Source organism: Piliocolobus tephrosceles, chromosome 10 (genome assembly GCF_002776525.5).
Source record: "Piliocolobus tephrosceles isolate RC106 chromosome 10, ASM277652v3, whole genome shotgun sequence".
In the NCBI taxonomy this organism is placed as follows: Eukaryota; Metazoa; Chordata; class Mammalia; order Primates; family Cercopithecidae; genus Piliocolobus; species Piliocolobus tephrosceles.
This window is the reverse complement of record NC_045443.1, coordinates 22,302,758-22,326,026: the sequence shown is the minus strand read 5'-3', so window position 1 is coordinate 22,326,026 and position 23,269 is coordinate 22,302,758. Positions and strand designations below refer to the sequence as shown.

The 23,269-nt window shown below is 33.8% G+C and overlaps 1 protein-coding gene across 1 annotated transcript in view; it reads left to right on the top strand.

Annotated features, from left to right (window-relative positions):
- The window catches only part of ABCC9 (ATP binding cassette subfamily C member 9), a 141,681-nt gene that overhangs the window by 19,395 nt on the left and 99,017 nt on the right, over nucleotides 1-23,269 (top strand). The window contains exons 5-12 of the mRNA XM_023208931.1: nucleotides 7,451-7,617; nucleotides 8,637-8,879; nucleotides 11,339-11,533; nucleotides 13,444-13,596; nucleotides 14,108-14,263; nucleotides 16,553-16,687; nucleotides 18,482-18,644; nucleotides 23,195-23,235. Coding sequence (XP_023064699.1) covers nucleotides 7,451-7,617; nucleotides 8,637-8,879; nucleotides 11,339-11,533; nucleotides 13,444-13,596; nucleotides 14,108-14,263; nucleotides 16,553-16,687; nucleotides 18,482-18,644; nucleotides 23,195-23,235 — 1,253 coding nt within the window. The remainder of the gene's footprint in view (nucleotides 1-7,450; nucleotides 7,618-8,636; nucleotides 8,880-11,338; nucleotides 11,534-13,443; nucleotides 13,597-14,107; nucleotides 14,264-16,552; nucleotides 16,688-18,481; nucleotides 18,645-23,194; nucleotides 23,236-23,269) is intronic.

The following is a 23,269-nucleotide window of genomic DNA, read 5'->3' as shown; positions in this document are numbered from 1 at the left end:
TCTTGCTCCACCTTCTGACAAAATTGATAATTTAATAAGCTAAATATACATTTTTGAAAAGTAGATGGTAATAAAAAATGTTATTACTAGAAAGGAACTTAGGTATTAATAATGTTTTGAAGGAAATGCAATCGGAAGAGGCCTATTATTGTTATGTAGATGCAAGACAGCACAATTTGATCATATTGCTGGAAGGACATGGAGATAAAGTATAATATTACTTGTTATTTTAACAGAGAAAAATTTGAACCTAGGAAAGTTTCTGATTTTAAGACCACAAAGCTAGTAATTTTGTCTCAACATTTCATTATGAAAATCACCAAATGTACAGAAAGAATCATGTGAATTCCCACTTACCCAACACCTGAATTCTTCAAATTACATTTGTTCTCTTTGTTTTATCACATATCTACATCTTTTCATCCTTCTATTCATACCTCTTTCCATCTTAGTTTTGAGGCATTTTAAGGTAAGTTGTAGACATTAGTATACTTTACCTCTGAACGCTTCATGCATATCTTTTTGTGAGACAAAATTCATATACATGAAACACAGCGATCTTAATTTGCTAAATGCATGTACCTATATAACCCTATCATGACATAACTATCATCCATGCAAATTTTCTTATACTCAATTTCACCTTTACAGAGGCAATATCTGTTCCGATTTTTACCCCCACCATGGATTAGGTTTGCCTGTTCTCGAACTTCATATAAATTGAATGACACAGTATAGACTTTTAAGTAAGGCTTCTTTTTCTAAGCATGATTTTTTGATGCTCATCAGTGATGTAGCATAGACCAATATTTTGTTCTTATAATTGCTTTATTTCATTGTATAACTATATCATAGTTTTTCAATCCCTTGTTGATAGACATCTGTACTATTTCCAGGTTTTAGCCATCATGAGAATAAAAGCTGCTATCAACATTCTTAACGACCATTTTGTGGCTATATGCATTTGTTTCTCTTAGGTTAAATACCTAAGAGTGAAATCTGTGGGTCATAGGATAAGTGGGTAAATCTTCGTATTTTAAGAAACTGACATCTTTCCCCAAAATGGTTGTATCGTTTTTTTATACTCACTAACAAGGTGTAGGAGTTCCAGTTCCACATGTTCATCATTTGGTGATCTTGGTCTTTCTAATTTAGTCATGCTAGTGGGTGTTTATTGGTAACACATTGTGGTTTTAATTTGCATTTATCTGATGGCTAATTATGTTGAACACTTTTTGATGAGTTTATTGGCCATCTTTTATCTTTGGGATGTGGCTATTCGTATCTTTTGCCCATGTTTCATTGGGTTGCACTTTTATTATTGAGTTGTAGGAATATTTTGCACATACTAGATATTAGTAAGTCATCAGTTACATGTTTTGAGAATGTTTTCCTTCTAGTCTGTGGCATACATATTCATTTATTTAATAGGGTCTTTTAATGAGCAGAAGATTTTTAACTTTGATATAGTATAATTCATCATTTCTTCTAGTCCTTAGTTACTGCTTTCTGTGTCTTAAGACATCTTTGTCTTGCCTCTAAATATGTTTTCCTCCTATTCTCCTGTTTGCTTTTAGATGTTTTATGGTTTCCATTTTTATTTTTAGGACTATGATTCATTTTAAATTAATTGTGTGTATGGTGTAAGGTAGATGTCAAAGTTCTTCTTTTTTTTTTTCCAAGTGATTATCAATGTGTTCTAGCACCATTTGTGGGATAGACTTTCCGTTTCTCACAAGATTGCATTGGCACTTCTGTAAAAAAAATTAAATCAAATGACTGTTTAATCTATTTTGACTCTATTTACTGTTTCTTTGATGTATTCATAAATTTTTATGCCACCAACGTTTTCTCTTGCTTTGGAGTTCTTGAAGTCATAAATTATAAGTCATACAGCATTTTCTTTGTTTTTCTCTGAAGTTTGCTTTGGCTATTCTAGTTATTTTGGATTTCTATATACAGTTTAGAATCAGGTTTACAATTTCTCCAAAAAAAAAAAAAAAAAAAGGCATTATGGGACCATTATGGGGATTGCATCGAATTTATAAAACAATTTGGGAGATAATTGGCATCTTCACACTATTGGGTTTCACAATGTCTTCTTCATTTATTAGGTCTTTTGTTTCCCTTTGCAATGTTTTGTAGTTTTCAGTGTAGAGGTCTTTCATGTTTTGTTAACTTTATTTCAAGTATTTTTCTTTGTTTTCCTTCTTTTATTGCATGTGAAATTTATTTCATATTTCATTTTTCAATTGTTTCTTCCTTTATGTGAAATGCAATTAAATATTGAGTAAAACAACTCTATAGGATGCAAATAACTCTATAGGAAAAAAACTAATAATCCAACAAAAAAGGGGCAAAAGATCTGAATAGACATTTGTCAAAAGAAGACATACAAATGGCACTGTTAAAATGCCCTTACTGCTCAAAACAATCTACAGATTTAATGCAATCCCTGTCAAAATACCAACGACATTTTTCACAGAAATAGAAAAAACAGTTCTAAAATTTATAGGCAGCCACAAAAGACCTAGAATAGTCAAAGCTATCCTAAGCAAATAGTACAAAAATGGAGGAATCACATTACCTGATTTCATACTACAGAGAAGTAGTAATCAAAATGGCATCGTACTGGCATAAAAACAGACACATAGAGAAATGGAACAGAATATAGAATCCAGAGATAAATCCATACGTCTATCGTGAAGTTATTTTTTAAAAAGCACTAAGAACATACACTGGAGAAAGGACAGTCGCTTCAGTAAATGGTTCTGGAAAAACTGGATATCCATATGCAGAAGAACGCAACTAGACCCTTGTCTCTCACCACGTACAAAACCAAAATCAAAATAGATTAAAGACTTAAATCTAAAACCTCAAACTACGAAACTACTACAAGAAAATATTAGGAAACTCTCTAGGACATTGGACTGGGCAAAGATTTCTTGAGCAATACCCCTCAAGCACGGTCAACCAAAGCAAGAATGAACAAATGGGATCGCATCAAGTTAAAAAGTTTCTGCACAGCAAAGGGAGAAGTCAACAAAGTGAAGAGACAATCTACAGAATGGGAGAAAATATTTGCAAACTGCCTGTCTGACAAGGGATTAATGAACAGAATATATAAGGAGCTCAAACAACTCTATAGGAACAAAAACTAACAATCCAATAAAAAATGGGCAAAATATCTGAATAGATATTTGTCAAAAGAAGACATACAAATGGCAAACAGGTATATGAAAAGGTACTCAATATCACTGACCATTGGAGAAATGTATATCAAAACTACAATGAAATATCATCTCACTCCAGTTAAAATGGCTTGTATACAAAAGTCAGGCAATAAGTAACGCTGGCAAGAATGAGGAGAAAAGAAAATCCTTGTACACTATTGGTGAAAACGTAAATTAGTACAACCACTATGAAGAACAGTTTGGAGGTTCCTTAAAAAACAAAAAGTTGAGCCACCATAAAATTCAGCAACCCCACTCCTAGATACATACCCAAAAGAAAGGAAATCAGTATATTGAATAGATATCTGCACTCCCATGTTTATTGCAACACTGTTCACAATAGCTAAGATTTTGAAGCAACCTAAGTGTCCATAAACAGACGAATGGATAAAGAAACTGTGATACATATACCACAATGGAGTACTATTTAGCCATAAAATATGAATAAGATTCTGTCATTTGTAACCACATGGATGGAACTTGAGGTCATTGTTTAAGTGAAATAAGACAGGTACAGAAAGACAGACATCTCATATTTTCACTTATTTGTGGGAGCAAAAAATCAAAACAATTGAACTCATGGGGACAGAGAGTAGAAAGATGGATACCAGAGACTTGGAAGGGTAGCGGGGTGCTGGGAGGAGCCAATGGGGATGTTTAATGGAGACAAAAATTAGGAAGAATGAATAAGACCTAGTATTTGATAGCACAACAGGGTGACTACAGTCAATAATAATTTAGTTGTACATTTAAAAAGAACTAAATGGGTACAATTGGATTATTTTTAACAGAAAGGATAAATGCTTGAGATGATCAATGCCATATTTTCTCTGATGTGATTATTACTCATTGCATACCTGTATCAAAACATTTCATGTAACCCATAAATATATACCTACAAATAAAGAATAAAATAAGATAAAATGATTTTCTATATTGACTTTGTATCTTGCAGTCTTAGAAATTCACTTATTACTTTTAGTTATTGCTTTGTACATTTCCTAAAATTTTCTGTGTAAACAAACATGCTATCTGCAAATAGAGACACCTATTTTTTTTCAACCTTCTTTATGCCTTCTTTTTTCTTTTTTTTCTTGTCATATTGCGTAGCTAAGATGTCCAGTAAAATGCCAAATAGACATAAGACTGAAATCCTGTCTGGTTCCTGATTTTAGGGGAAAATGGTCAGTCTTTCATAATTAATTGTAATGTTAGTTATAGGTTTTTCATAGCGGACCTTTATTTGCCTAGTAAGTTTTCTTTTATTTAAAGTTTACTCAGGGTGTGATTAAAGTCTTGAATGGGTCTTGAATTTCATTAAAGTTTTTTTCCTATATTCATTAGGAAAATTGTATTTCTGTTAGTGTGCTAAATTGCATTGATCTATTTTTCAAATAAAGTAGCAATGCATTTCTGGGAAGAACCACACATAGTCATAATATATTATGCCAGCTTGGTATCACTATATTTTATTTGTTAAAGCTTTTTCCATCTATGCAATGAAGAATATTCATCTGTTATTTTCTTGTAATTCCTTTTTTCAGGCTTATACATGCTGCATTAAACTGCCTTCATAAAATGAGTTGGAAAGTGTTTTCTATTTTTCTGAAAAGACTTTTTATAAGGTTAATTTTATCTCTTTCTTAAATGTTGAATAGAAATCACTAGTGAAGTCGTCTGGACCTGGGATTTGGACTAAGGGAGGATTTAAAATTATAAAATTATTTCTGTATTAGACAAAGTGTTATATATAATACTTTTTTATATCTAGTAAAATTTTAGGTCTAAATTTTATTATAATTTAGTAAATATGTTGTCTAATTTCCTTAGTGACTATATAGACTTTTCAGAGTATCTACTTCTTTTTATGTTAGTTTTCATAAGGTACATTTTTAAGTAATTTTCCATTTCATGTAAGTTTTTGGATACATTGTCACAATGTTATTCATGATATTTCCTGATTCTCCTTTTAAAGTATGTAGGGTATGTAGGGATAGTGCCTCTTTCATTCCTAGTATTGGTTTTTGTGTTCTTCTTTTCTTGAACTGTCTAGCTAGGGACTTATCAATTGTATTAGTCTTTTCAAAGAATGACATTGAGTTTGTTCATTTTATCAATTGTTCATTTTTCTATTTTATTGCTTTCTATTCATCTCTATTGTTTTCATCTTTTTTTGGTCCTTTTTTTCTTTCCTGAGCTTCTAAGGTCGATATGCATTTTCAAACCTTATATTGTAAAATGAATATGTAAAGCTATAAATTTTCCTCTGAGTCTTATTTTAGTTGTACTTCTTGAATTTTAAATATGTAGTACTTTTATTATAGTTAATGTATTTTAATATTATCTGACTTCTTTAGTGATTTCTTCTTTAACATGTGGATTATTAGTAATGTGTTGTTTAATTTCCAAATATTTAGAAACTTTTAGATATCTTACTGCATGAAAAGATCAAAGGTTACTTCCTTATCTCTGTGCCTGATGTTCCTGCCCTTTATGACTCTGTTGCCTTGAGTGTGAGTAGGACCTGTGCCTGGGTTCTAGCCAATAGCGTATGGCATGGAGGAAGGTCTCAAATCAGTAGAGTCTTTATTGAGCCAGCAGACCCAGTCAATACCTAGAACCTGGTGAGAACCTGGAGCAGAGAACCCAGCCTCATGAGAGCCTGGAATAGAGAACCCAATTGACCCTGACTCAAAGTCCTGAATCCTAGAAACTGTGAGATCATAAATGTGTGCAGTTTTAAGCTGCTCAGTTTGTTATAGTTTGTTAAGTAGCAATAGAAAATCAATAGTCTGACTGTTCTTGATTTTTTAAATTTAATTTTATTGTGGTCAGAAAATATACTGTATATGATTTCTGTTATTTCAAATTCATTTCTCTTTGTTTTCTGACTAAACATATAATTTATACCAGCACCATATTCAGTTAATAAGAAGGTACAATCTGAAGATGTTAGAAGTATTTTTAGAGTACCAAATCTCAAATAGTTTTATAAATATCAAATAGTATGAGGTGTTCTAATATATCTTCTATATCTTCATTGGTCATATGCCTATTTTTAAGTGTATCTTTCTAAAATCTGGACCCTTTTATTATTATTAAAAGTCTTTTTTATTTCCAATAATAATTGTCTTGAAGTCGGCTTTGTTTTATATTAATATAACCACTCCAAGTTTCTTATGCTTAATTGCTTTAATTGTATATCTTTCCCATCTACTTATTTTTAATCTACTTTTTCTAATACTTAAGGTGAATCTCTTTAGATAGCACATAATTTGGTCTTTTTTTTTAATGAATCCATTCTGACTCTACATTTAAGCTAAAAGAACATATACATCGAGTTCATATGCCAATGTTCAGTATTTTTCACTAATGAAGTGATCACTCAACTTTTCTGGTTCTGATAAATGTTGTCCAAGCTGGATTGTCTTACATGTGTCTTAGAGTTCTTCTTTCTTAGACCATATTCATTTGTACTGACATTTATTCAAAGTGCAAAGTAGACTGTATCCTTGCCAAAATATTTCTAGGAAAGTCTCTGCTTCTATCTCATATCGGCTGCAAAATGTTGGTTGTAGTTCTGTGGCAGTGTAATCCTCACTTTTCTGATCCGAGTACTTGACCTCTCAGTTTGCTCTATAGGATCATTGTTCTTTGTGCTATGTGAATGGGCGTGGTGTTTTAAACCATTTGACTAAGAAAAGTCACTTATTACTTGAATAAGAATCTGTAAGGCATAAACTCAATTACATAGATACATGAATTCCATGATAATTCCAGGGTAATATCATGAAACATATCCTTGGGTTTGCAACACACCTATAAAGTCGGTTACACAGATACCAACTTGTGAATTATTCATATAATTAAGGCTCTTTGAAAACAAGACCAGAAGATAAAGCTGCTTTTTAAAATTTATAGACTTACAGGTACATTTTGAAGAGTCTAGTTTATCCTATTATATATCTCTTTACATCCTCCCATCTATTGTGTATGGTCAGGGTGGAAGCACTTAACATTTTGAACTTATTACTCCTTCAATTCAAAACTCCAGAAGTACACTAAATCATACATGTTGTTTTCTTACCAAGTAAAACCACGTGGAAATATCGTACATAAAATTGCCTTTGTTATTTAAAAGCGTCATAATTACATTCAAATGCTAGTGAAGTTTAAGAAAAGATTGCATCTTTCTCTTTTTGTCTTTTTCTTTTCAGCCCTATTCCTGTATTGGGTAATGGCTTTTATTACCAAAACAATAAAATTGGTTAAGTACTGTCAGTCTGGTTTGGACATATCAAACCTGCGTTTCTGCATCACAGGCATGATGGTCATCTTGAATGGGCTCTTGATGGCTGTGGAGATCAACGTCATTCGAGTCAGGGTATGTAGCTAATGGCTTTTGTTTAGTTATTTGGATTCAAGACCCCAATATAAAAGATTACAGTTAGCCAGAAATCATTAGTATTTACAAGGATGAATACATGTATTTGATTTCTATAATATAAAAATAAAGTTGAACTAATCACTAAATTCAGGCTATCAGTGTTTCAGAAATCTCAGTGTGACCCTAGAAACTATTTATTCATTCACAAATCATGATTGATCAAATGCCTGCTATATGTCAGATATTATGCTCAGTTTATATTACAGAAGAAATTGTTTTGAGGAGAAAGTTCAATCATCCATGATTGGTCTCAAAGCACCCCTGGGTTAAGCAAAATATTGCATTCTCAGAAATTTAAAACTGAAAAGAAAACAGTGTAATCCAGTTTGCCCATCTCACTGGTGAAGAAACATGTAGAGATAGCTTTGGGTATATATCCTAAGTAATATGGTCAAGACCCATACCTGTTTTGTAATTGCAAATCGATTATACTTTTCACCACTTAATACTGTCAGTTATGTTGTATGAGATACTAGAGATAGATTTTCCAGTACTCATTTTTTATCAGAGAACTTTGAACTTGATCAGTGAGTAGAAAGATATATGCTGCAATGAATGTGGAGAGTAGTCAGTTAACATCAGGAAACCATAGATCAAGAGACTCAATAATGGTGTTAACACATTTTAATATCTAAATAATGTAAAAACCTTCATTTGGTTGACCCTATCATAGGATATCATGAAACATTGACTCTAAGTAAAAACTATCTTTTAAAAGGTTAACTGATCTTTCAGAATTGACCCCAAGAGGATTACATGCAAAATTCTGGCATTAACTAGTTAATCTAGTCACAACAGAAGGAAGTATCTCAAAGAATATTTCAGAAAGGGATGGAAGGAGGCTTTAAAATATAAATTTTGGTCAATTGAAAATGTAGAAAAGGTTGACATTTTACTTTTAATATGTGGAAAATAATTGGACTAATTGTTAAACTGTGGAATTTTTCTTGCCACAGAGATACGTATTCTTCATGAATCCTCAGAAAGTAAAGCCTCCTGAAGACCTCCAGGATCTGGGAGTGAGATTTCTTCAACCATTTGTGAATTTGCTGTCAAAAGCAACATACTGGTGGATGAACACACTTATTATAACTGCTCATAAAAAGCCTATTGATCTGAAGGCAATTGGAAAATTGCCAATAGCAATGAGAGCAGTAACAAATTATGTTTGCCTGAAAGATGCATATGAAGAACAAAAGGTAATTTAGCATCTGTCTTCTATGTGCTTAATTACAGAGAATGGTCCTATTGGCGTGAACCCAGGAGGCAGAGCTTGCAGTGAGCCGAGATTGGGCCACTGCAGTCCAGCCTGGGCAACAGAGCAAGACTCCATCTCAAAAAAAAATATATACACACACACACACACACACACATACACACACATATACATGTATACACATATATACATATATACATACATATATACACATACATACACACACACACATATATACACACATATATACCCACATATATATACACGCACATATATATATAAAGACACAAAGTTTAGGCCAGGCGCAATGGCTCACGCCTGTAATCCCAACACTTTAGGAGGCCAAGGCGGGTGGATCACCTGAGCTCAGGAGTTTGAGACCAGCCTGACCAACATGGAGAAGCCCCATCTCTACTAAAAATACAAAAATTAGCCGGGCATGGTGGCGCATGCCTGTAATTCCAGCTACTTGGGAGGCTGAGGCAGGAGAATTGCTTGAACCCGGGAGGTGGAAGTTGTGGCAAGCTGAGATTGCACAACTGCACTCCAGCCTGGGCAACAAGAGTGAAATTCTGTCTAAAAAAAATAAATAAATAAAATAAAATAAAAAATAAAAAATAAAATGACACAAAGCTTAAATCATATCTATGGTAAAGGAAAAGCAGATTTCCTTCATCTGTTTTCCTCTGTACTTTTGAATCATGTTAATTGGGGCTGGAAGACTGGAAGAGCCAATGAAGTATACTTTTATTACTTGCTCAATTAATACATGAGGAAGGATAGAGTGAGTACTATCTTTTCTCTGGGACATGTAACCAAGTGGAAAGTAAGAATTAAGTTCAATGATCATGTACAACTAATCCATTACCATATAATATTAACAACTCATGAAATTTTTGTTATTGTCTTTTCACAAGCATAAGTTTGTTATATAAAGAGGTCAAATAGATACCAACTAATAATCAATTTTAAGAAACTTAAAGCCTTATATTAATTACTGACTAAAATGTAGCTTCTATAGTTCCAAATGGGAGACTAAATTAAATAAAAGGACATTGTCTGCCTCTTCCACGTATCGTCCTATACGACTGCCAAAATTGGCTTCCTCTGGCACTTTTCCTAAGTATTCGTTGTTGTTTTAACAAATTTAAAGATGAGAGTCTTTGGGTGTTTTCATTTTGTCTTTTATCATTCTAAATAGTCACGCATGCTACGCACAGTGGTAGGTGTGTTTTCTATTGCAATCATCTGCAAATATCACTGCCATTTAAAATATTAGGATTCTCAACCACACTGGAAGGAAATAGAGTATGGTAAAACAGCTCACGAGTTTTTGGCTGTTCTCAATCAAGATCAACAAAGCATTTATGGTAAATGATGAAAATAATCTCCGTTTTGTGTCAGAAATACGTGTTATGAGTTTAAATGGCAGGAAAAAGTTACAACAAATGAATCTGAGTCATTTCTCTGGTTTCACCTCTGGGAAAAGTATTGCATAAAATTTTTAAAACTGTTAAAGTAAAGATGTTTGCAGTCTTGCCTAAGCATAGCTTAATTTTTCTGAGTTCTCTTTACAAGAGAGATTAGCTTGAACTTGGTGTGTTAATGTCTACATAAACTTTGGAAAACAAATCATTTATTTTAACAGGGGGTTGCATTGGGAACGAAATTGAACTCTACTCCAATGAGTTGACTTCCTCATCACAGTGAAAAAACTTTATCTACCTCCTCCCTAAGTTTTAATTATGATGATTGCTCAGGTCTTAAAATTTTATTTACAACAAACAACTGTAGCTGTGTGAAGTCGAGTTGACTTAAGTATAAATACTGTTCTTCATTTTGTATTTCTTTGAGGAATACCTAGGAAACACAAGTCTACCATAATTTTTTAAAGTATTGACTACCATTCAGGGAGATAAGAAATACCATGGAGAAGCAACAACTTGAAATTGGGATAATCTGTTTTGTTTAGTTTGCAATCATCGGATAGGCAAACCTGTGGTAATCTAGTAACTCCAGAAATCTTGACCAGTCTGCCTGTAACCTTGATCTTTGTGCTTTACTCTTTTGCTTGCTATGTAATGTTATTTGGCAATTTTCATGACAAATACACATTTACCAAATCAAAGAAAAGTGAAAATGAATTAGGCTTTAAGGATCCTGTGTCATCCTTTGATAACTAAAATAACACAGAGTCTTAGAAAAACTGTCTTGTTTACTTCTCTTTCTATTTTATTAAAATGCATTCAGTAGCTACAATTTGCATAGAAGGCAAGGATACAGAATTATGCATGCTGTGTTGAAAGGCACACATTAACATCAATTTTTAAACCCTTAAAATATTTTTGAAGTATAAGAAGGAATTTCCATACTTGAGATTCGTGACTGCTCTAAGCAGTTTTATTTTGTTACATCTGTTTTTTGTTTTTTTTTTTTTTCCAGAAAAAAGTTGCGGATCATCCAAATCGGACTCCATCTATATGGCTTGCAATGTACAGAGCTTTTGGGCGACCAATTCTACTTAGTAGCACATTCCGCTATCTGGCTGACTTACTGGGTTTTGCTGGACCGCTTTGTATTTCTGGAATAGTTCAGCGTGTGAATGAAACCCAGAATAGGACAAACAACACAACTGGAGTAAGTTCCTGGTGCTTTTCAAAGGAAACATATTATTGGTGGATTTCATTGTGATTGTCACTTTTTATTAATGCAGTTTTATGGGTTGTTCAAATAGGCTCCTTTTTTCAGAGAATTGAATGCTTTTTAAAGGAAAGAAAATAGTAATTTTCCTTTTAGAAAAAAATCACGTGTTTATATATTTATTCATTGAATGAATCTGCCAAACAAAATTATTTCTCAGATTCAGAGCCTGTAAACATTTAGCAAGCATTTACTGTGTGCCAGAAATTTTGTGTAGAAATTGCACATTGATTGTTTTATTTAATTTTTATAGCAATCCTTTAAAGAATTTTTTTACATGAGAGCTAGCTGAGTCACTTCTTTAGAAGCCTATGACCAATAACACTAGAAATGTGGTTTGTAATATTGTACATTTCTCTTTTCTTATATAATAAAAACCACCACCCTGTTTCACAATGATCAGGGCAAGTCACATTGTGATATTTTATTAGATATTATGTTATTATATTGGGGCTAATAGTATAAAATACTATGTGTTTACTATCAAAAATATATAATTTTTATTTTCTATTTTTAATAAAGACTGCATTGTGAACTTCCTAGTTTCTAAGTATTGATTTTCGTAGTTCCACAGATAGAAACTATCGCCAGACGAATCCATTTTCCTTTTCCATTCTCTCAATGTGATTTCCTGCCATCTTTCCATCACCTATTAAAATGTTATGCAATATGAGAACTGACATTAAATGTTGCCTCTTCAGTGAGGCCTTTTCTGATCGTCCTAGCTGGAATTTGACCCCCGTTGACAGTCCCTTAACACACTCTTTTTATGTTGGCACTTACTGAAGCCTATTACTTGAGATATGCTTATCTACCTAGGTTGTAAGCTTATGAAACAATTACGGTGAGCCATTCATATTTGTGTTCACAATGCTTAGCCCAGATCCTTGCACACATTAGTGTTCAATTATAATTGAAATGAACCAGGTATTTTCACCACTAATACACTTTGGTGATGTTTTGTCTCTACTAGCCTAATTACGTACAGATATCTAAATTCCACAGAGTTTATCCATTACCCTTCTCCCTTGCACATATCAGTCAGATGTTTTTCTGAGAAGGAATAGGACTTGTACATTTGTATATATTCCCACGAAAAAAGAGGAAGGGACCAGAAGTAAAATTCTACTAGGTCTAAATCATAGAAAATAAAGAGTGTCCAAACTGATATAATGTACTTAGTTAAATGTTATCTTTCCTTCTTTTCTAACAAACAAGTTACCATATGCTATTGTTACAAACAAAAATCAATTTTGGATATCCTTAGGTTGAATTCAGTCATATTCCTACTAAAACAAAATTTTGTAAGTCATGTTTTGTTACCGGTAGTGTTGCATGGGTGATATAGACAAATTACCTATTTTACAATTTGCTATTTATTTTATTAGTATAAATTAAGATATCTGAAAATCAGAAAAAGGCAACTGAGTAGAATTATTTTAAACTAATAAGGCTACCAAAATTGTATATTTGTTCCATTGGTCTTGCTGACCAGCTATCAATTTTGTAGCTTCTACTTCCAAATTAGAGTGTAAACTAACTCGCCTTTTTATTTACTGCTTACCATTTTACTAAAGTTGGATATACTTTTGCAGGAAATGCATTCTAATTTTTTTAAATACGTTTTACCTTTTTTTCTTCAATTAGGCATTTCCGTCACTCATTAATCAGGGATTTTATGGATTTGTATTGTATTTCACTGGTTTGCATTGTATTTCACTGCTGTATTATACATACATTGAATTTTTATATTTAAATATTATGCATCTTGTAGTAAATGCAAACTGTACACCTGGTCTATGAAAAGATGAGTTTTAATTTGTCACATTTTTTTCTTTTGGGACAAGATTTCAGAAACCCTTTCATCAAAGGAATTTCTTGAAAACGCTTATGTTCTAGCAGTTCTTCTCTTCTTGGCTCTTATTCTGCAAAGGACATTTTTGCAGGCTTCCTACTATGTAACCATAGAGACTGGCATTAACCTCCGTGGAGCTCTGCTGGTATGTAAAGGCTGTGAATAGTATTTGTTTCCTAAGAATGCTATATACCATTCAGTGATAAGAATAATAATAGCTTCAGTTTTCTTTCTTCATTCCATGTTCATTTTGGTATTACAACAACAACGTTTCTATGCTCTACTTAATGAAAGAAACAGAGCTAATTAACAAACCTGTTGAATTAAAAATAACTTTAAAATAATGTGAAGAAAAATATTTTGAAATCTTACAATTACTTACCTTTTTCTGTTTGTTCTAGAGCTTATGCTTAAAGTTTAATGCATATTTTTACTATATCACTAGAAAAAAAATAAGTCTGTATTTTGTTGAAATAAGTATACTGAAATAGAAATAACTGTAGTGGTCGATTTAAGAAGATGACCTTATAGAATTTTTCTTTTCTTTTTTTTTCAAAAAAAAATTAAATGTTTGTTATTTATTTTCAATGAAAAAATCATAGTGTCATTTTTAAATGTAGAGCTTTATGTACTCTTTTTTTTTTTTTTTTTGGTAGGCCATGATTTATAATAAAATCCTTAGGCTCTCTACGTCTAACTTATCCATGGGGGAGATGACTCTGGGACAGATCAACAACTTAGTTGCCATTGAAACTAATCAACTCATGTGGTTTTTGTTCCTGTGTCCCAATCTATGGGCTATGCCTGTTCAGGTAGGTAGATCAATATAAGTATGATTTTTGTTTGCAGAGGAAATAAAAAGAACAGTAACGTATTTAGCTCCATAAAAGGTGGCTAGTTTTTGAATGTGCAAATATTACACTCTTTTATAGAAAAGGAAGCTGAGACTCAGAAATGTTATAGCATAGGTTAAGAAAGAGAAATTAGAAATTATACTGCTTGGGTTCAAATATCTGCCCTGCCCCTCATTTACACAAGGGCTTAACTCCTCAAAGCCCTAGTTTTCTTAACTGTAAATGAAAATAATAATAGTATCTTTCTCATACAGTTGTGGGAATTGTCAAGGTTAAATAGGTGAATAGGTCTATAGCATCTAGCAAGTCCTCAGCATTTCCTGGGAATCCAGTAATTGTTAGTTGTTAGTATTATCGCCTCGATTCCTGTAAGTCACAGAGCCATGGTTTGACCCCTTTTATTTTGGCAAGCTCTCTTATAGCATTTCTAAACGAGAGCAATTGCTTTAATCCATCCCATAGTTTCAATAGTTAGTATACTGCAGAATGACAAACTGTATAAAATGGTAGGAACAGTGACAAACTGGAGTGCTATTTAGCTATTTCCTATGTAAAATAACATTTTAGTTAAAGACACATGTTTTCTTCTTCCCCTAATTGGCTAAATGGCAAAAGAAATATACTCAGTTTTTAGGCCAGGTGCAGTGGCTCGCACCTGTAATCCCAGCACTTTGGGAGGCCGAGGTGGGAGGATCACCTAAGGTTGGGAGTTCGAGACCAGCCTAAGCAATATGGAGAAACCAAGTCTCTACTAAAAATACAAAAAATTAGCTGGATGTGGTGGCATATGCCTATAATCCCAGCTACTTGGGAGGCTGAGGCAGGAGAATCGCTTGAACCTGGGAGGCGGAGATTGCAGTGAGCCGAAATTGTGCCATTGCACTCCAGCCTGGGCGACAGAGCGAGAATCCATCTCAAAAAAAAAAAAAAAAAAAAAAAAAAGAAAGAAAGAAAAGAAATATACTCAGGTTTTTCTTCTGTATAAGCTGGACATTTTTAATTATCTCAAATGTTGCATTCTGTAGACGAAGCTCAAGCACTACATCTTATCTGATACAATCTGTCATCTAAGTCCCTGTGTCTCACATTTATTAAAGTGCATAAAGTAATAAAGAAGATGCTAGTTTTTAACTTATTGCTTGCCTTTTCATTTTTTAATAGAAAACCAAGGCAAATAAAAGTATGTAGTATGCACAGTGCTTGGCACAGAGTAGGATTTAAGATGTACTTTGTCTCATTTTATCAAAATGTACTTATATAAAGGTGGATTAGGTAGCTGCCTAGGTGGTATAATTTCAAGTGCACCAAAAATCTCTGAATGACTGCATCATGGGTGACCTTAAGGAATTTTTTGTTTTTATTGGATTTCCCAAACTACCTAATTAGCTAGGCAGTAAACGTGTCATTGCCCCCAGAAAGCTGCTATTAAGCTATTACCATTAGCATACAGGCATAAATTATATTACTTGAACTGCATGGATACAGTTCATTAATTGATGTTTTGAGCCGTGATAAATCAGAGAGAGAGAGGATAGGAAAGCAGGGGTAAATTCTGAGTTTTAAAGGAAAAAGAAGACAATAGCAAACCAGAGAAGATAGGTCTGAATGGTTTTGCCCTCGGTTTGGGGAAAGAGAAGTATAATAAGACAGGGCACCAACTTTAGCTTTTTAACAGTTTTAGTTACCCCCAGGCTTCTTGTCAGTAAGTGACGTCTGGAGTCATAAGGAGGTGAGGAGCTCAGCTCATTCTCTTTTAGCCCACGGACAACCATCCTCTACTCACATGATGCTGCCCGCTGTTTTTCATCCTCTCAGCCTTGAAAAGCTAGTACAATTCCAAGAGAATATAGAATGTCAAATTTATGGTGGGTGACAGCATTTTCAAGAAAAAATTTATGCCCTTTTAAAAATTTGAAGACTACTTTAGAAGCTCAAAAACGTCATGGGACCACTTTGCAACTTCATGCAATAAATTGGTTTGACATCAGTTGCACAGATTATTGTACTAAAAATACATTCCTAGCACTTAGCCTTCCCCAAATAAATCAGAGTAAAACCCAACTGTCACAGTTGGGTTGACTTGATGGTTAATTCTGTCCCTCTGGAGAACCTTAATACCGTTGACTTCCAAATAAACTTAATATAATAATTAAGAAATACTACATTTACACTAAAAAGTATTTCCTTTCATGCAATGGCTCCCACACCCCCATTCATTTTCCCTTTTCCATGTGTTTTCCTCTCTAGATCATAATGGGCGTGATTCTGCTCTATAATTTACTTGGATCAAGTGCATTGGTTGGTGCAGCTGTCATTGTGCTCCTTGCGCCAATTCAGTACTTTATTGCTACAAAGTTGGCAGAGGCTCAGAAAAGTACACTTGTAAGTAATATCTTTTGGAAATTTAAATACAAAAATCGAGAAATGCAGTTTTAATTTTATAATGTAGGAAATTAATACATGCCACTCAAGAAAATTTGGAAACAATTATATTTCACTTCAGTTCTTCGGCAGCAAATGTGTATTTTCCATGTTGCAAAAACAATTCTTAAAAGTGGATTGGAAATTCAAAACTTAATGATCGTAGACTCGAAATACTAGAATTACAGTTCCTGATGTTTTAAAGTACCATGAGGTGATAAGGCTTTCAGTCTTCTTAGATCACTTGTCTAAAGAATCCTCTTAAGCATACTTTGAGGCTACTGAATGTCAGTTATTGACGTGTAAGAAATGGATCAACGCACAAGGGAAGGGTCAAATTTGCTGCTTCTGAAATTATTCTTCCCTAGGGTAGACTCAAACCATGTGAATATCTATGGGGTCACACTGACATGTTTCAGTGGCAGCTGCTCTTGCTGAATATGTTTCTGGTCAAGTTGGCAAGCAAGAAAAAGCCCAGTTACTGACCGTTTCTGGCTTCAATTTGCCATGAAATCTTTTTATTTGAGCATGAATTTGCTGTTTATAGGGAAATATTTGCAAATAATAAAAATGTTGACAGCATGTTTACAAATAAAGTTTGATTAAATATGAGCCAGGCTGTCTGTAAATCAGGCATAAAATGTAGAGACGCTGCCACTGACGGGATTGTTTCTCAAGTTCGTGTTTCTACTGTGACAAGCGAGTTGCATGTCACGCAAGCGATTTTTATCACTTGTTTTTCTGCTACTTTAGGTAGGTTACTCATTATTTCCGTCTGAGCCATCTATCCTTTTTATTCCAGCACACAAATACAGAAAGGTGTGGAAGAGCAGCTTAAGAGGGGCATGATGAGTCCTAAACATCTGTCTTTCGTTTAGCTATTCATACCATAATCATTTACTCATTGAACAATCATTTGATAGGCATTTAAGACCCTGTAAAGACAAAACGTTGAACAAAAACCGGGCTGTTTGCTACTTTTGCTTTCTCTTATCTGTCTTTTGACCACTCTACTGCCCTCTTTGATAGCTAATTAGTCACATTGTACTTTGTTAGTAATTCTAGTATAACGTGGTGATAAAGGAAGCTGAAAACAGCTGGCTAAATTGAAGCTTTTGTATCTGCTACAAATCTCTCTACAATTATTGCAAGTTATAAGTGAATCTAAATTAGGCTTTAACCAAGAGCTTACAAAGAAGTATGTGGAAATCTCTTGATAGCTAAGATAATAGGCGTAGTTTCAATAACTGAATTATGAAGATGGAATATGAATGCACATAACACTGTACCCTCATATTTTCAAATAAGAAGCCCACTAACTTTTCTTAAATTTATTATTTTTCTTCCCGTAAGTATGAGTGATAGAGTTGACTGGAGAAGAAAATAAGTTAGATGTTAGGAGTCATTATAAGTCTCCTTATTAATTATTTAAATTTATGTCTATATTATCTGCAGACATGATTCAAGGAAATCATGTGAAACTTTAGAAAGTTGTTTTTAGCTTTTATGTAAACCACGGCAACAGAGACATACATGTTTTTAGGTGGAAAGAAATGTTGAGGCCATCTCACTAAACTCTTTATTCCATGAAGCACAAAGGGCTTAACTGCTTCTCCTGGGAATTTCACAACCTAATTAGTGAGTGACATGACCAGTAAGAAATCAAGATCTCCTCAATCCCCGTCCATTACATGGTCCTGCCTTTCTGATTCACTTGGATGCAACTGGTATTATTTTACTTTCTTTGTTTTATAGGATTATTCCACTGAGAGACTGAAGAAAACAAATGAAATATTGAAAGGCATCAAACTTCTAAAATTGTATGCCTGGGAACACATTTTCTGCAAAAGCGTGGAGGAAACAAGAATGAAAGAACTGTCTAGTCTCAAAACCTTTGCACTTTATACATCACTCTCCAGTAAGTTGCTGTTGCTGTAAGAACAGGCGACTTTAAGGGCAACCAGAATAACCAACAGTCTGTTCAGTTTAGATTGTGATCAGTGAAACATTCTAGTTCTTCAAGGGCACCTATTTATTTTCTAAACATGTGCTGTCCAATAGCCACCAGCCACACGAGGCTGTTTACATTTAAATTAAAGACCAAAGTAAGCACAGGTTTAGAGTCAAGTAGACCTGAATTTGATTCCTCACAACTAGTGTGCCCTTGACTATGTTACTCTACAAACTGAAATCCTTGGTTTTCTTCATCAGTAAAATGAAGATGGTGATGATAATAGTAACTGTGATTAAAACCTTTGTATCAGTTCAGTTAGGATAAATAGTTGGTTTTCAGTAAAAATGTGTTTACTGAAATTGATTTGACCACATTATGATTGATCTTTTTGTCCCCAAAGATTCTTTAACTCTTTTTGCTTTTGTCTCAGAATACTCACAGGTAGCTCTTGTGGCTGCAGCTTTTACGCCAAGAAAACTTTGCCACAAAACATCTTGCTTTTATTATTATTTTGCATCACTCTAGGATATCGACTTTGGAAACAAAAGGCATCATTCTATTTGTAGCATTCTGTTTTTAGTAGTGGTGTTTCCGTTTACAAAATATACTAACTCTCTCAACCGCTAAAAATGTCAAATCCTAGAAAACATAGCATTCTTACACGTGATGTTAACATCTTTCTTGAACAGCATTGGCCGAAGATTCATTTGATGAATCCGATTTTTTCCTAAATAGATGATTCAGATGATTGTGACAATTCTCTTGTTAGTTGTGTTTAGAAATAACTCCAAGAACAGTTTTTACATTTTATTTTCACATTAAAAATCAATCAGATTTGCTTCAGCCTCAAAGAGTGTGTTTATGTAAAACTAAATGAGTACTGGCAGTGAGTTACACTTTTTATTTTCTAAATGGGAAAAGGGTTAAAAATATTTGCAGCTTCCTAGCTTGTCTCCTTGGGAGCTTATGATTTCATATTTTCTTGAAGATTGTCAAGAAAATACAGCCATTTTTGAAAACTGAGGAAAAAAAACTATATCATTTTCAGGTGAAGAAAACCCAACTTCATTCACATAAAACCCTTTGTTCCAATATATTTTCAAGAATTTCAAAATACAGAGTTCTTTCATCTTCAACTCTAACTTGTAAAAGCAACTGTTTCAAAAATATTGCTTTTTTTTTTTTTCTCAAAGTATGACTCTGAGTATTCTCATGAATAACAGGGTTTATGTTAGTATAATTTACACAAACTTAGCAAAACTACTCCCACTGATATTTGGTTTGATTTATGTGTCAGTTGTGCTCATCTCTGTTGCTCCTAAGACCTTTAGCAAATTAAAATTTGGGAAGTTTATATATTGTTTCCTCTTGAATTGCAAACTCCTTTAGAATTTAAAGATTATAAACATTTCTTTTGTGAAATAGATTTAGAGAAAATATTTGGCTTATATAACTCTTTTATTCTAATCCGAACGCTTGATGTATTAGACGTAAAGTTGGAAGGAGTTTTATCTTCCAGCAATGCACCACTAACACGGTGTCAAAATGCTAGAAGACAGGCTGATCAAGATTCGCTTGCTTATATTGTACTACTCTAAGTTGGTGGCCCCTTCGATATACATCCTTCTCTTCAGAGGACTGAAATTCTCATAAGAAGGATGGATGCAGCCAGAAATAATGACAGCAACAACAGCAAAGATATATTGAGAGTATACCTAGCCAACTATTGCCATAAGTGGTTTTTCATATACCATCTCATTTAATTATTACAACAGCCCAGGAGTTTTGATTCTATTATTTATTTATTTTTATGTATTTTTTGAGACAGGGCCTCACTCTATCACCCAGGCCAGAATGCAGCAGTGCAAACTTAGCTCACTGCAGCCTTTAATTGCTGGGCTCAAATGCCTCAGCCTCGCAAAGTGCTGGGACTACAGGCATGAGTCACCATGCCTGGCCTAGATTTTATTATTAACTGCACTTTAGAAATTAAAAGATTGATGTATACAGAACTTAGGTAGCTTGAACTTCTTTCAAATCATCCAGCTGCTAAAGGGCTGAGGTAAAATGAGAATCCAGCTTGTGTGTCTCTAGAGATGAGAGTTGGGTTGGTATTTGAGGCAAATCCAAGAGGAGAGAAGGTAGAGGAGGCCATCCTAGGGAAGAACAATAAGAAGTAATGAGGGGTAAAGTACGTTATCCTGTGTTCTTGATAGGCAGCTTGGATTCTTGAGTCAATGGAGCAAAATTCCAGTTTGATCACTTCAAGTTTTATTATTTTGTTCAGTACAGTCTTTTTTTTTTGGTGGTGAGTTGAACAGAGCTGGCTCTGAATCTTAGCTCTGACACTTTGTAGTAGTATGGCCTTGAGAAAATTACTTATATCCTCCTTGCCTCAGTTTCTTAATCTGTAACATGAGCTAGTAATAACATCTACCATGTAGGATTGTAAAGATTAAAGAAAATAATGAATACTACAAACATTTATTGAGCGTACACTCCATCTCAGGCACTATGTCAAGTGCTTCATATGCATCTGCTACAAAGCAGGTAAAAAGAAAAGAATACACTTAGAAAATAGGGTGACATTACAGCAAAAGAAACTATCATCAGAGTGAACAAACTACACAATAGGAAGACGTTTTTGCAATCTATCCATCTGACAAACGTCTAATATCCAGAATCTACAAGAAACTTAAATTTATGAGAAAAAAAAAACCCTATTAAAAAGTAGGCAAAGGACATGAACAGACACTTCTCAAAGGAAGACATTTATGTGGCCAACAAACATGAAAAAGAGCTCAACATCACTCATCATTAGAGAAATGCAAATCAAAACCACAACGAGATACCATCTCACGCCAGTCAGAATGGCAATTATTAAAAAGTCAAGAAACAACAGATGCCAGTGAGGCTTTGGAGGAATAGGAACGCTTTTACACTGTTCATGGGAATGTAAATTAGTTCAACCATTGTGGAAGACCAGTGTGGTGATTACTCAAAGACCTAGAACCAGAAATACCATTTGACCCAACAATCTCATTACTGGGTATATACCCAAAGGAATGTAAATCATTCTATTTTAAAGATACATGCTGTGTATGTTTATTGCAGCACTATTCACAATAGCAAAGACATGGAATCAACCCAAATGTCCGTCAGTGATGGCCTGGATAAAGAAAATGTGGTACATGTACACCATGGAATACTATGCAGCCATAAAAAGGAATGGGATCATGTCCTTTTCAGGGATATGGATGGAGCTGGAAGCCATTATCCTAACCCAGGAACAGAAAACCAAACACCACGTTCTTACTTATAAGTGGGAGTTGAATAATGAGAACACACGGACACAGGGAGGAGAACAACACACACTGGGGCCTATGAGGAGGGCAGTGAGGAGTAAAGTAGCTAATGCATGCTGGGCTTCATAGGTGTAGCAAACCACCACGGCACATGTTTATCTACGTAACAAGCCTACATATCCTGCACATGTATCCCAGAACTTAAAATAAAATAAAACAAGGTGACAATAGTCAGAGAAAGAAGGTTGAGACAGAAATGTGGCTCCTCATCTGTGTTATTACAAAACTCAGATCAGTGTTTGGATTCGTGGTACTGTTGAGTCTATGTTTGACAACTAAGTCATATCTGGACTGGCAAAAGCACAGTCTGATTCTGTTCTATGTACAGTGGTAAGGATAATCCCTGAGAGCAGAAGATTTTTAAAACCTGAGTCCTCTACTGTTAAGATAATTAGATTCTAGCTTCTCACTCTGCTGTTGCCTGGCTCTGTTATCAGCAATTCAGTTCATCTTTGGTTTCTCGGTTCCTAAAATTCTATAGTTTATGACTATACGACTATAAATCATCAACTTGGATTTTTTTTTTACTGTTACTTCCAAACACTAGTATTTCAGGCTAAAATGTGAGTTTTTCTTATTTCAACTAGGCATATCATGCTGATCCAATGATAGTTAAATATATTCCAGGAGAGATATTTAGACATGCATAGAGTCCAGGATATGCAGGATATGGAGTTATTTTATTAACTGAAAGGGTCATAAATGAATATTAATATCACTGCTGGAAAGAGAACCTGAAGTGATATCAAATTCTTATTTTTAATCTGTGTAATAACCTGATTTCACATATTTAAATTAGTTTAGTGGACTAAACAAAAGATACACTGTAACCCCTCTCTAGAATACACATTTGTTAAGTTCTAATAATTTTTATCATTAAAGGATGATTTTATATGAATTCTAACATTTCATAAGAAAAAAATTCAATAAAGAAAAAGATGCTAGTTAAGACTAATGTATGGGAGCTCATAAAACTGCAGACAAGTAGATATTAACTGTGAAATGTTTGTGGACTTCAGACACAATGACATTTAATACTCTTTGTTCTTCCTGTCTTCAAAGAAATTTAAAGCAATAATAGATGATTAAAGTTACTGAAAATGTTTTCACAGTTCAATGAAAACTAATGCATTTTATTTCTTTCCACAGTCTTCATGAATGCAGCAATTCCCATAGCAGCTGTTCTTGCTGTAAGACACTTTTTCTTGCTTTTAGAAATGAAAC